This window comes from Equus caballus, chromosome X, assembly GCF_041296265.1.
Source record: "Equus caballus isolate H_3958 breed thoroughbred chromosome X, TB-T2T, whole genome shotgun sequence".
NCBI classification, from domain to species: domain Eukaryota; kingdom Metazoa; phylum Chordata; class Mammalia; order Perissodactyla; family Equidae; genus Equus; species Equus caballus.
The window spans coordinates 14,977,170-14,991,603 of NC_091715.1; the positions used below are offsets into that span (position 1 = coordinate 14,977,170).

Here is a 14,434-nt window from a genome sequence, read left to right on the forward strand (position 1 = left end):
TCCAGACACTACCACATGTCCCCCGGTTGAGAATCACTGTTCTAAACCGCATAATTACCCAGGGAAAAATTGTTGCCATGTTTGTCTCAGCTGGATCCCCTGTGAGCAGTGCCATCTGCTACCCTTTCAGCCAGGCTTAGAATCATCGTCAATGGCCAACTCGCTGACAGCCGGCCACAGTTAGTGGAGGATGACTTCCCACCAAAATCCCATGCCTGTTTTATGGCTCTGCACCTTGATGCTGCTGCCCAAGGAAAGAGAAGGCAGCGTGTTCCAAGAAGCTTCTGGCTCACCTTTGAGTCTCAGAGATCCACTGACGGAAGATTATAAAAAGGAGAGATGCATGAAGGCAAGGACAGAAGGAAGCCAACAGCTCAAGGGAAGAAAGACTTCAAGAAAAGCCATTCCCATTCTCTGTCCCATGGGGCATGATTTAATCATCATCATAATCCCTACTAGCATCTGCTATTAAAATCAATTAGATGCATCTGTTTATCACTACGGGCATGAGTTTCTTAGTGGCTGACTCTGTTCTTGGTTCAGGTCATAAATGGATGCCTCTCTCATTAGATTTAACAACCAGTGGCCAACAACCTCCAATATGGCTTTGTAGAATCCTGCAGGTAAAGTGCACTGCCCTGTGTTCCTCCAAAGGGAAGGAAGGCAAGACGTCCTTAGAAATGGCTCACTGGCACTAAAATTGGAGGAAGGAAATGCTGATTTCCTTCATGGTACCACATCCCACAAATCCTGTCTCAAGAACTCTCCAGAAGCCTCTGATGCTTGTCTTAGAATAAACATCTACATTCCCTGGGTCCTGGACATGCCTCTGCTGCCCCTGCCCTCCCTGTCAGTGATGGGTGGTGGTAAACAAAGAAGGAAGTGACAAAAGCCTAAAGGAAGCATCACAGTAGAGGAGTTAAGGACAACTGAGCCAGTCATCTCAGTTTGAATCCTGACTTTGCCAAGTGCTGTGCGCCCTTAGGCAAGTTACTTAACTTCACTGTGCCTCAGTTTCCTCATTTGTAAAACGGAGACAATCAGAGTAAATATCCCATAAGCTTGTGAAGAGGATTAAATAAGTTAGGATTTGCAAAGGCTTGGAAGAATGCCTTGCATAAAATGCATATAAACTGTGAAATTCTGAGTTCCTTTATTGAGCAGTACTGTACATGAGTTATCGTTGGAGTGGCCCTATTTCCACCATAGCAGATATGCTAGGTGACCTATGACCTAGCCACATACCTATTTGTCTCTACAACAGCTACCTAACCATCCTAGTGTAAGAGTACTTACATGAGGAATTCCTCATGCCAAGGAAGAACTCGGCATGTGTCAGCCTCAGTAAAGTGTATTTCATACCTGGATATCGCGGTAGGACAGCAGTAAATTAATGATGATGTCTGAGGTCAGAACTTCAGTATTATCCATGCGGAGTTTGATCCGGGCCAGCTCCTTCGCCAGCTCATCACCTTGGTATTTGTCTCTGGCTCTCCGGATGTCATTTAGCAAGGTTTCTTTGTAATAAGCACTGGAGAGGGAAACATGAAAATCTCCAGTCATATCTACACACATCCAGGACTCTGTTTCCTTTAGCAGCCATAACAAACCTGGTTCTCACTGACAGAACTCAGGCTAACACACAGGGGCCTCGCCCAGACCTCAGCCAGCAAATGGGAGACACATCCTACTGGTTAGTCACATTTTGCAGAAACTAACCACTAAACAATAACAAAGAAAAATCACTTCATTACAGTATTTTCAAAATTGGCCCCATCTGTATTTGGATGACACATAGGACTTGCTAGCCACCCTACCCCACCCCACTTCCTCTGGTATTTTCAAACACACAGAGGGCAAGAAGTTTCCTTACCTGAACAGTTATTGCCCCCACTAAGATCAGATTACCACAAAGTCAAACAAAACTCCAAAAGCCAAGAAACACAGTAAAATGAGAACTTCTTTAAAATGAATCCAGCAGGTGTCCCCAGCTAGTAATCATGAAGCTTTTTCTGGTTGGGTGAGAGCCGGAAACTGGATGTGTCCACAAGCAATCCAGGAAGCCGGGCCTGTAAGCCTACAGACCACGTCTGCCTCCCACTCCCCACTCTCCCTGTCATGTCTGACCGTCAGAAGGCTTTTCTAAAGTAAAACGTAAAGCTTCCCTCATGTGGGCATCTAGCTAATAATAGGGATGTATAAAAATATTTAAAGCAGTTTAAAACCACACTAGAATGTCTCACCACAGCCTCTCAAAGAACCAATGCTAGTATCTTGTACTTGGTTTAAAATCTTTAAAAATTATCTTTGGGGCTGGCCCAGTGGCGCAGCAGCTAAGTGCGCACGTTCCACTTCCATGGCCCAGGGTTTGCTGGTTCGGATCCCAGGTGCAGACATGGCGCCGTTTGACAAGCCATGCTGTGGCAGGCATCCCACGTATAAAGTAGAGGAAGATGGGCACGGATGTTAGCTCAGGGCCAGTCTTCCTCAGCTAAAAGAGGAGGATTGGCGGCAGTAGTTAGCTCAGGGCTAATCTTCCTCAAAAAATTTTTTAAAAATTTTAAAAAAAGATCTAATTTGGTATATGGAGGCCAACTTACAATGACCACAGACTGATTTAAATATGTCGTCTACTTCCCAAGTAACTTTGTTTATGGAGACTGGGCTTTACCAAGCAGGAACACTGTCAACCCATTAAGCAGCTGAAATGATTTAACTGTATACAGTAAAATTAGGCTATTTACTAAAAAAGAGTGAGGCTCAATTAAACAATGGTCTGCACAGAAAGAGAAACAACACATAAGAACAAATGTTACCTACTCTTAATAATTATAAAACGATGCCAAATAAATGTGTCTACAATCCAATGCTTATAACATTTCGATTAACATTGAAAGAATGAAGTGATGCCCCACAGAAAGCACTCTGATATAAAAATATCAGCACATTGCTTTTTTATTTCTTTATTTGTCTATTGCTTATCACCCCAATGATGAGCAAATTAGCAGGTTCCGCCATTGTTTAAAATTCTATCATTAATTTAATGAGTAAGTTGGGTGACAGCCGTTGTCCATTTGGTGGACTATAAAGGCATCAAAGCAATTAAAGTGTTATTAGTTTAGCCTGACAAGTAAAATTGTATACTTTAGTTTAGCCTTGTTTTCAAGGGCAATTCTGAAAAATAGTTTTAATAAACTAAAAAACCTAATAAGAATGGTAACTTGTAAGTACATAAACAAAACACTGAATTGAGTACGGCTTGGGGACAGCATATATGTCATAAACATGCAGCCATTTCTGCCACTGGAAACCAGGGAAGATGTTGCTAACTGATGTGAACTTAGAAATGGCATCAAACTCCTTTTCAGCACAGGGCTCCAGGCAGCCTGTATCAGTTTATCAGAGTTGGCACCTAGCTAAAAATTTATCTGCCAACCCTGTTATAGATGTTTGAAACCGTAAGTACCATTTATTCTCTCACTAACCATTGCCAGGTATCTGCCAGTTCAAGGGGTGGAATCAACCAAGGGGTATTTCAAGCCCTTTGAAATTAAGCCAGTTTTCCTACTGATATACACACACATTGAATGAGAAACAAACTTGAGTCCATTTCTTGCAAAGATCTGGCTTTACCTGACAGACTCAAGCTAGCCTACTTCCTTGTCAGACCTGAAAACATGATATTGGTAGAGCTTTCGCCCTAAATTTGACTAAAATGTTCATTCCGCAATAAGACAATAGTTAGCAAGGTGTGACTGAATGAGGCTTTCCAAAAATGTGCCACAAAAGGTCCCTCATTTGCTTTCTATGTTGGCATGCAGTCACATATCTGGGTTCCTAGTCTTCTCTTCCCATTAAATTCTGTAGAAGAAACTCTAGTCCAGAGAGGAGGTGATTGACAGAAAAAGAGAAGAGACTGTTAACAAGTGTGTGCCTCATACCAGTACTACAACAGTAACACTCCACAGTTCAGGGTGCCACGATTTGGGCCAAAGTGGGACGTGTGGTGCCTTACATTTCATTATAAGTCAGTTCGGTCAATGCTTCGGATTTTCATTTGTTTTGGAAGGACAAATCCTTCTCCTTGTGACATTTACAGGAGTAAATCCTTTAAATTGGTTGCCAGGAAAATAATTGGATCCTTTTGTTAAGTAGAATCATTTTTCTGCCTTCAACTTTTAGAACAAGAACATTTTAAGGCATGATTTCTTGAGCACCGAGGCTCAAAGAGGTGAGCTGACTTTTACAAGACTACACAGCTAGGAAGTGCATGACCCAGGATTCAACCCAAACCTGTCTACCTCTGAATCAGTATTCCACATTGTCTCCGAAAGAAGTGTACAAAGGACACATCACAGTACATCCTGAGGTCAGGATGGCTTCAGCTTGACTCAATGCATCCCGACTTTGATAGCATAAGAACTTATGGTCACAATGACCTTGCTGAGGCATTTTAACACCTCAACAATGGATGGAGGGAGGATCATGTTCAGAAATGATCTTGAAACACAGAATGTCAGAGTTGAAAGCATTAGAAAAAAATTCGTGACAACTACCTTATTTTCTAGATGAGAAAACTGCTGCAGAGAAGTATTTATCAAGGTCACACAGGGAGTCAGGGCCAGATTCTGGCTTTACCCTGACCTCCTAACTCTAGTTTTATTCTGTTTTGGATACACTTCAGTGGCCCAACTTAGTGAGGTAGTAAGGGACAATAATGGATTCCAGGATAACTTAAGAATGATTGGCCAGAGTTCCCCATTCTCTGGCACTGTGGTCTTTTGAGGGTTTATTGCCTCCATGAATGTGAAGGGCAATTTCTGGAAAAGCTCCCAGGGTTGTTGACAGGTGATGGGAATTACCATGAGGTCACGTGGATGTCCTTGAGGAGGCTAGTAAACCTGTCCACCAGGGGCACACACAGTGGGCCCAGGATGGTGTCCCAGTTGGGCTGCATGTACTCCGAGGCACGCCTCTGGGCATCGCTCTCACAGCAAAAATAATCAGCACATGGTGTCACGATGTACGGGATGAAATAATAATTTCCACTAGATGCCTGGAAAAAAGAAACAGAAATGTTTCACAAAGTAATTGGTGCAGAAGCACAGCTGTGGATTTGGGCAGGCAAAACCTGGTGGAACAGGGAAGGAGAAAATGCCTGAGTATGAACAACAACTTGTGCAATATGACTATGAATCTATTAGGCACAAAACAGGAAACCACTCAATTTCACAAACTCCAACACATGGATGTATGACAAAAATTTGGTTTCAAATGCTGAACTCATCTGTATGTCTCTGAACTTCATTGGCAGAGATTTTAGGGTTTAAGGTCTCAGAAACCACATCATTTCATTACCTGCCTCCAAAATCAGAGGAAACTTGAACCCATTGATAATGAAGGACTGCAATATAAAGGCATATTTTCTTTCTTTTAGTATAGATGGAAAAGGCTTATTATTTCATAATTTAACTACAGGTGAACTTTGTTGAGTAAAAATTGCTTTGCAGGAAGCAGATATTAATAAATATGATTAGACAGATCAAGAGATTATGCAATCTGAAGAAGAGAGAGAAAAAAGAATGAAGAAAAACAAACAGAGCCTCAAAGAAATGTGGGACACCACCAAGTGCACCAACATACCCAACACATAATGGGAGCCCCAGAAGGAGAGGAGAGAAAGGAACAGAAAAATACTCAAAGAAATAATTGCTGAAAACTTCACAAATTTGATGAAATGAATCTACATATCCCAGGAGTTAAATGAAATCCAAATAGGAAAACTCAAAAGAGATCCACACCCAGATACACCATAGTCAAAAATTTGAAAGACAAAGTCTTGAAAGCAGCAAGAGAAAAATGTCTTATGCAGAAGGGAATCCCAATAAAATTAATATCTGTCTTTTCATCAGAAAAAATGAAGGGGGGCCAGCCCCATGGCTGAGTGGTTAAGTTCGTGCGCTCTGCTTCGGCAGCCCGGGGTTTCACTGGTTCGGATCCTGGGTGCAGACATGGCACTGCTCGTCAGGCCACACTGAGGCGGCATCCCACATGCCACAACTGGAAGGACTCACAACTAAAATTGCACAACTATGTACTGGGGGGCTGTGGGGAGAAAAAGGAAAAATAAAATCTTTAAAAAAAAAAGAAACAATGAAGGGCAGAAGGTAGTAGGATGACATAGTCAAAGTGATGAAAGAAAAAAAAGTCAACCAAGAATCTTATATCTAGCAAAACTATTGTCAACCTACAAAAAACAGAAACAAGTTTACAAGACAAAGCATTTATTTGGGATCAAAGAATTGCAATTTGGGGAGCACAGATTCAGGTAGAAACCCAGATAGTGTCCCCCTTACAGGAGAGGGATTTAGAGTTTTTATGGGAAACAGGGAGGATGAGGTGAGTTGTATTAAAGAAGATTTTGTTGGTGCTAGATGAGGTAAGGCTAGGTTTATATGTACTTCATTGATTGGCTTGAGGTTGGAGGCAAAAGGCTAGACTGGTACTTCATTGATTGGTTGGCTATCTGGTCAGGAGCAAAGTCCAATTTCATCAGTCCTTATGGACAGGATATTCTTGTCCTGACTGAATTCCTGGAATGCTGGCAGTTTGGTCCAGTTTGGAAGATAAAGAAAACAAGACATGCAAGGCAATTCCTCTGAAATGGCTGCTCCGGCCCTATTTTAATATGGCTCCACTCAGGTCATCTTTCACACTATCTTTTAAAAAATGAAGGTGAAATAAAGACATTTTCAGATAAACAAAAACTAAGTAATTTGTTCCTAGCAGACCTGTCTTACAAAAAAAGACTAAAGGAAGTTCTTCAGGCTGAAAGCATGTGACACCAGACCGTAATTCTAATTCACATGATAAAAACAGTGTGTGCCAGTAAATGTAGTTATATAGGTAATTATAAGAGACAATACAATTGCCAATTTCTTCTTTCTTCTGACAAATAAAGGAAAAGCAATAGGATATATTGAACTATATGAGGAAGCCATTTACTTTAAAACTAATTTGGCCTGACCTTGTTTTTCCACAAGGGCCTGACATGGCCTGTTGAGCATGCATTGTCCATCTGCTTTAAACATTTATGATACTCCAAAGACAAGAATGATGCCCTTAAAGATAAGGATGTACCCCTTCCTCTATATTGGCATTCCCTTAAGGATAAGCATCTCTTCCTAAAAACTAAGGATTAATTACCAACCTGCTGTGCCAGCAAAGCAATCTCGTGACTATTGTAAAAGGGACATTCCTATCATATGTGATGTATGCTGTTTGTTCCAAGATGGCATATAACTACTCTGTATACCCCACTTCTTCTGTGCCCTTCCTTCCTTGGGGAAGGAAGACCTCGGGCTATAGCCCTCAAACCTGGCTCATAATAAACTCACCCCAATTTTGACTTATAGATTGATTATGGATTATTTTGTCAATATTTCTTGGTGTAGTTGCAGCAGGATTTCAGAGAAATCCACCAGAGACCAACTGGAATCTACACTGAACCGGCATCTGGTACCAATAGGAGCCCACTGAGTCCCCTGGATCACTGTATTCTTCAGGTGACCCCAGTGAGTTCTCCTGAAACCCAGACCTCCTTATTTTAAGTCAATGGTCCAGAGTTTATACGAGTTGTTTCAAGCCTTAAGACTAGATGTCTTAAGGGGGTACCAGTACCTACCCTAGGTAAGAGGAATCTATGGGGCATTCCCAGGAAAGAGAAACCTAGGGGGGATTTCCTAGGTAAGGGGAGCCTATGGGGAACTTCGGAGTGAATGGAGGCAGGCTGATCTTTTCAATTTGGCTTTAAACTGGAAAGAATTGTGTTTATCAAGTCTGAAGAAACTGATTGATAGAAAAATGAGAGTCTGAACTTGTTCATTTCTGAAGAGAAGGGACACCAGCTCCTCCCAGCTGTAAGTCATTCTCAGGCAACTGAGAACCTAGTGGGAGTGTCCGAGGTTGAGCCTCCAGATGTGCATAGGGAATTCCATTGTGATGGTTCACTCTAAGCAACTGACAGCTTGTCCAGGGATGCACAAATGAAGGTTGCTCATCCATACACTCTGAGCTCCCACAGTAGTTTTAGATTGTTGGTGGGAGAAACTGAGACACGTGAGGGTGCTCACGACCTTGTTTAGGGAGTGATACTCACAAATAGTACTCTGACCCATTACACTGTCCCTAGAAATTGTTCAGACTTTATAGTAAAACAAAACTAAGAGAAGAATGAGAAATCGAGCTTCTAAAAGCTTACCAGTTCCTGAATGGGCAAGGCTCCCCTTGGAACTCCGGCTGGCTTCATGTTAACACTTGCAAGTGCTTAACAAAAGAGGGATAGCTGTAAACAGCTGGCAAGATAACCCAGGATAATTTAAAATTACAGTGGCCACACTTGGGGGCTCCTTTGACCCTCCAAAACTTGTACATTGGCCATTGGAAGGAACATTCTAATTAGATAAGATCTTTTCAAAGTGCACTTATTAAGTCATGGCTACCTTTGAAGGAGGACCCAATATGAGCCCCTCCCAGGGTTAATGAGACTCAGATTTTCTGGGAAACTGCTACCCTTAAAAAGTCAAGAGGAAACTAAAATTAAAAAATTAATGGAGTTGTTTAATACTGCCAGGTAGTTACTACTTGTCCCAGCTGAAACCTGACAAGATATGTGAAAGGATTTAGCAACTTATGATCAGAAATTCAGCCAAACTGAAAGCTGATATTTAGAGCTTAGTAAGAATTTTTTAGGCCTTCTTCCCTAAGTTAAAATAAAACTAAGCACCTGGAGGGAAAGAAGCAAATTAGGGTGACGTAGTTGGACAGGTAGATTGTAACTTAAATGACATTATAGGTCAATCTAAATTTCTGAGAAATTAAGAGCAATGGTCATCAACTTACAAACCTTTGCAAAACTGGAAAGCAGCTCTAGAGGCATTTCAGATTCTACCCATTTCCTTTATCTCAGAAAGGCTTATCGCCTCCCCTCTCCAAGAACTGTTTTCTAGCCCATCACTAATTCCTAAGACTGAATTTAAAAAAGAAGAGAAAGGCAAGAAAAACAGCCATAAGAGTACTCTATCCCCAAATCTAGCATCTTTAGGGTCTTCTCCACAAATATTAGAAAAAACTTAAAACAAAATTTGGATTTAATTATTCTTTCATAACTAGTGAGGCACATATTACTGTACCTGATTCATGGCAGTTATTTTAAAACAACAGGTGTGGAGTTATTATGTATGTGTGTCTGTATGTATATTATATATGTGTGATATCTTACCTCCAGATGGTATAATTTCTAAAGAGCTTTATTTAGTTGGCTTAAAGTAAGCACTTATATAAATGTAATGAAACTAACCCAAATGTCTTTCAAGCTAACATGATATAAAATAATATTTGGTAAATAAAAGCTTATTTAAGATTGTTGCTTTGATTAAAATGAACATATTTTCAGAGTTATCAGCATGGAAACAAGTAAAATAAATACATGTGAAAAAGATACGAGTGTTAGGCGAACTTTTTAACAATAATTATGTGTTTTGGTGTATGTACTTAATTTCAAAACCTTTTGGTAACTTGGAACCTTAGAGTTTTGCTAAGTGAGTAATGATCAAATTTGAATATCCAGATCATTTCCAAATAAGATAAAATATTAGACATTAATGATTAAATATAGGTTTATCTATTTTTGGCTTGTTATTATAAAGAAACTAAAAAGAACGTTTGGGTCTGTCAGTAAACATGTCTTGTAATTTATTTAAAAATTGTACTATGAATTAGCATTTCTCTAGAAATTATAAACAGTATTTACAAATTTGCCAAGCCACAGAATGCTAACATAAGACAGTTTATAATTGCTTACTTCTTAGTTTTCACAAAAAATTAAGGTTTCTAAGGGTTAAAATTCTAATATATGTGGTTAAAGCTACTAAAATTTAATAAGGAAAACATCTTTGTATTCAAGGAAAGTAAGATGTATGTCTTCAGTAAAGAAGGTATAAAGAATGGAAATATTTTTGTTTTTATAAGAAAGATAAACTTATCCTAAAGTACTAGGAGGGAAGAAAGAAGGCATAGGACAAATTCTGAATGTAAAAAGAAAATTATAGAAGGTTTGTGGAAGAGGAACCCTGAGGAAAGAGTTTTATGAATGGTCAAGTTGGCTAAGATTAAAATCAATTTGAGTCAGTTTTAATATCAAAAGCAAGCTGGTGCAAAATTAAAATTTGGTTTTCCCTCTGTTAAAGGGGATAATTTTCTTGAACTTTAAGTCTGTTCTTGATAAAGAGATTATAAAAGGTTTTCTTTACTTTTGAGTGAGTCTCACTTTGGTTAAATGGATAACCAAGCACTGTTTCACAGCAACCCTTGTTTCACGGTGACAAGATCAGCAATCCCTTGATCTAGTTTGACCAAGTGTTTTAAAACCTTCTGATATGTTTGACAAGCTCCCCAAAACTCAAATCCTAAATGAAGTCTTTCTTTTGACTTGAAATTTTTGAGAGTTTTCAGAGGGCCTGTGAGACTTCTCAAAAAAATTGGTTCCCTCTTCCTATAAAGAAGGAGATACTAATTAGACTTATTTGGTATGCTAAATTACACAGGAACACATTGTGCTGATACACCTTCTTAGGTTATACTCTGTGGGTAAATATTACTCATTGTCTTAATCCTGCTACCTTGCTTCCAGCACTACAAGAGGAAAACAACCATGACTGCATTCTATTATCTAATTTGGTTTACAGATGGGTCTTACTTAAAGGATAAGCAAGGACATTATCAAGCTGGATATGCTGTTCAGCCTCAAGAACACCCACTACTGTCCGTTAACTCTGCTAACCCAGTGAAAAATTTTCTTCTACAGGCTCAAGAAATTGCTATGGAAGAAGAGAAACAAAGATGGCAACAAAAAGGGGGAATTTTTGACACCACCAAATAGATGTGGTTTGGGCCCAATAATAATAATAATAATAATAAACCATAGGGCCTATTGGAGCACAATTGCCACTGCTCCAGCATATACACCAAACTAACCCACTGGGCACCTGAAAAGATGATTGCATGGAGAAAACAATACTTTTGTAAACTTTCTCCCACAGTGGCTCATAAAGCCTATACTCACACTATACACCCAAAATATAATCTAGGGAAACTATTTCATGGGTCACAAAGCCACTTTCCCCTTCCTAAGGGACCCTTTGAGGTATGGCAATTAGACTTTGTTCAAATGCCACCATCTCACGGATAAACATATCTTGTAACGATCTGTATGTTCTCACATTGAGTTGAGGCCTTTCCTTGCAGAAGAGCAACTGCTTTAAGTAAATTATTATTGGAAAGGATAATTCCTGTTTGGGGAATTCCTACTGAGTTATTCAGTGACTGGGGAATTCATTCCACCAGACAAAATAATTACATCTATCTCTGAAATTTAGCCAACAATAAAACATTTTAACTAACAGTACAATCAAAACTCAATTGACAAAGCTTTAAGAAGCATTTAACCTCTCATGGTCAAAAGCTCTTCCACTTGTACTTTTCAATATTAGATATACACCTTTTGGTAAACACTGGCTATCTCTTTTTGAAATAACAGGACAGCCTATGCAATTAGATGAAGGAATGTATGAACCAACCTTGCTTAAAGGAGGTATCTTACATTATTGTCAACGTCTCATTGAGGGCTTAAAAGAAATGAAAGTTTGGTAGATGATTCCTTTCACAGAGAGCTCCCAGGAGACAAAGACCTTAAGGATCATGGACTACAACCTGGAGATTTTCTTTACTGGAACAGACACCAAATAAAAGACTCTCTGCAGCCCTGTTGGAAAGAACCATAACAGGTACTTTTAACCAATCCATGTACTGCAAAATTAAAGAAAACAAACTCATGAATTCACATTTCTCATTAAAAAAGGCTCCTCTGCCTGAGTGGATTTCCACTCCTGTTTCTGACACCTGACTTCAACTGACCAAGACAAATACCTCCAAACCAGGATGAGAAAAAGATGGCATCTGTTGTAGACAGCTGTCCCAAGACTTCAGACCTGTATCTCCTCATTTAAACTCTCATAATGCTTAAACCAAATACCCATTTTATATTATTCTATTTAAGGCTTTCAGAATACTATCATACTTAAAGTAATTGATTTGGAAAGGACTGATTTTGAAGGCCAGGTATTTATTGGATGGCTCCTAATGGAACTCAATGGTTATGTGGAATAAATCTCTGGGTTTGGCTACTGCCTGGATGGCTAAAACACTGTACCCTAAGCTTCCCTTGGATGCAGGGAAGGATTCACCCTGGGACAACATCGGTTGTCAAGCTGCTTCTCTTTAAGGCCAGATGGGCTCATTCAGTGTTCCACTGGTATGGCCTAGCGGCTATACTTATTCCTTCCTTGGGGCTAGAAGATGTCATATCACATATAGAAGCCCTGCCTAAATTTACTCAACAAACCCTTAATGATAGTCAAGCAGGAATAGCCTTATTAAATACTGAAATGTCGTTAGCGAAAAAGGCTGTCCTTCAAAATAGAATGGCCTTAGATATTTTAACTGTATTCCAAGGTGGTATGTGTACAATCATTCAAACTGAATGCTGTGCTTTTACACCTGATGAATCTTGCAATGTGTCATGTTTCCTAAAGCACATGAAAAAAGCAGGTGAACATCTTAAGTGAACCTACACCCAGTCTTGATTATTTGGTTGGCTCCCTACAGGTATTGGCTCCCTTTTTGTGATCTGGATTGAAATTCCTATTTCTATTACTCCTTGGAATTCTTGTATTAGTCATAATAGTCAAACTAATCACTGCTTTCTTTGCTCAGTGCTGTAAGACTGGCATGCAGGCTAGAGTAATGACTTCTTAGCAACGTGAGATGGTCGATCAATCTTACAACCCCGGATGAATTTCCTTTTCTGATAAAGACTATGCCAGAGAACTAATTTTAAAACTAATCTTTTCAAATATTGAATTGTCATGATTGTTACTGTACCTGTTCTATAGTTGTAAACAATGTGATCATGAGGAGTCATGTAAAAGCACATATACAATGTTTGTACAACAATCTAAAGTTAATTGAAAAATTATATAACCTACGAAATGCTTCCTCTGTTAATATATACCTCTATGCTTGTCTATCTCCCCCCAATGTGGATAACTGGGCAAATCAATAAAATAAAAGCCCAGCACTGAGGGACTTGATGGACCCAGGGCAGGCAACAACCACCCTGACGCTGAGAGACAATATTTTGATCATCAGTGCTTTCTATTGAAAGATTATAGATCAAAAGGGGAAAAATGATGAACAAATGAAAAGCAATAGGATATATTGGACCATATGAGGAAGCCATTTACTTTAAAACTAATTTGGCCTGACCTTGTTTTTCCAAAAGGGCCTGACGTGGCCTGTTGAGCACGCATTGTCTATCTGCTTTAAACATTTACGATATCCCAAAGACAAGAATGATGGCCTTAAAGATAAGGATGTACCCCTTCCCCCATATTGGCATTCCCTTAAGGATAAGCATCTCTTCCTAAAAACTAAGGATTAGTTACCAACCGGCCATGCTCACCTTGTGTCAGCAAAGCAATCTTGTGACTATTGTTAAAAAAAAAAAAAGGGGGCATTCCTGTCATATGTGATTCATGCTCTTTGTTCCAAGATGGTATATAACCACTCTGTACACCCCACTTCTTCGGTGCCCTTCCTTTCTCGAGGAAGGAAGGCCCCAGGCTATAGTCCTCTCAGGCTGGCTCATAATAAACTCACTCCAATTTTGATTTTATAGATTATGGATCATTTGCATCAACATTTCTCTTAACCGACTTAAGAGAACTGCATAAAATGATGATGTATATAATCATATATTGGGGCCTAAAACATATAGAAATGTAGTTTATTTGGCACTAACAATACAAAAGATCTAGGTGGAAACAAAGCTGTATTGGAATAAGGAAATAGCACCCTTTGGTAGCTACAATCCACAGAAACAAATGAAAAGAACCAGAAATGGTAAACAAAAAGGTTAATATAACAAACTCTATAAATATATACTTATTTTCCTTTCTTCTCTCAGCTTCTTTAAAATACATAACATTATACAGAGTAATAATTATAACAAAAATATTACGAACATTACAACTAAATAACCCTAAGTTTCTATAACAGGTAGGTACATTGAAGGTGCAAGAATCCAACCGATTTGGATATAACTGTTACATGTCTTAAAACTACTTCCAAAACCAACATTTCTGCTGAAATCTTGTTTATAGTCTTCCTTTAGCAAACCCAGTCTTCCTAAATAGCACAAAAGTAAACTTTTCCCCAGTCCTGCTCAAAACCTAAATAATGAGGCGAAAAAGTAAGATTTTGATAAATACATGCTATGTGCTGTCACGGGTCATGGCTCAAGTGGGCAGAGCAACAG

General features: G+C 39.3%; 1 protein-coding gene across 1 annotated transcript in view; it reads right to left on the reverse strand.

Moving 5' to 3' along the window:
- The window catches only part of MAP3K15 (mitogen-activated protein kinase kinase kinase 15), a 124,151-nt gene that overhangs the window by 74,967 nt on the left and 34,750 nt on the right, over positions 1–14,434 (reverse strand). Inside the window, exons 4-5 of the mRNA XM_023634219.2 lie at positions 4,863–5,056; positions 1,363–1,531 (exon numbers count right to left, since the gene is read on the reverse strand). Of these exons, the coding sequence (XP_023489987.1) occupies positions 1,363–1,531; positions 4,863–5,056 (363 nt within the window). The remainder of the gene's footprint in view (positions 1–1,362; positions 1,532–4,862; positions 5,057–14,434) is intronic.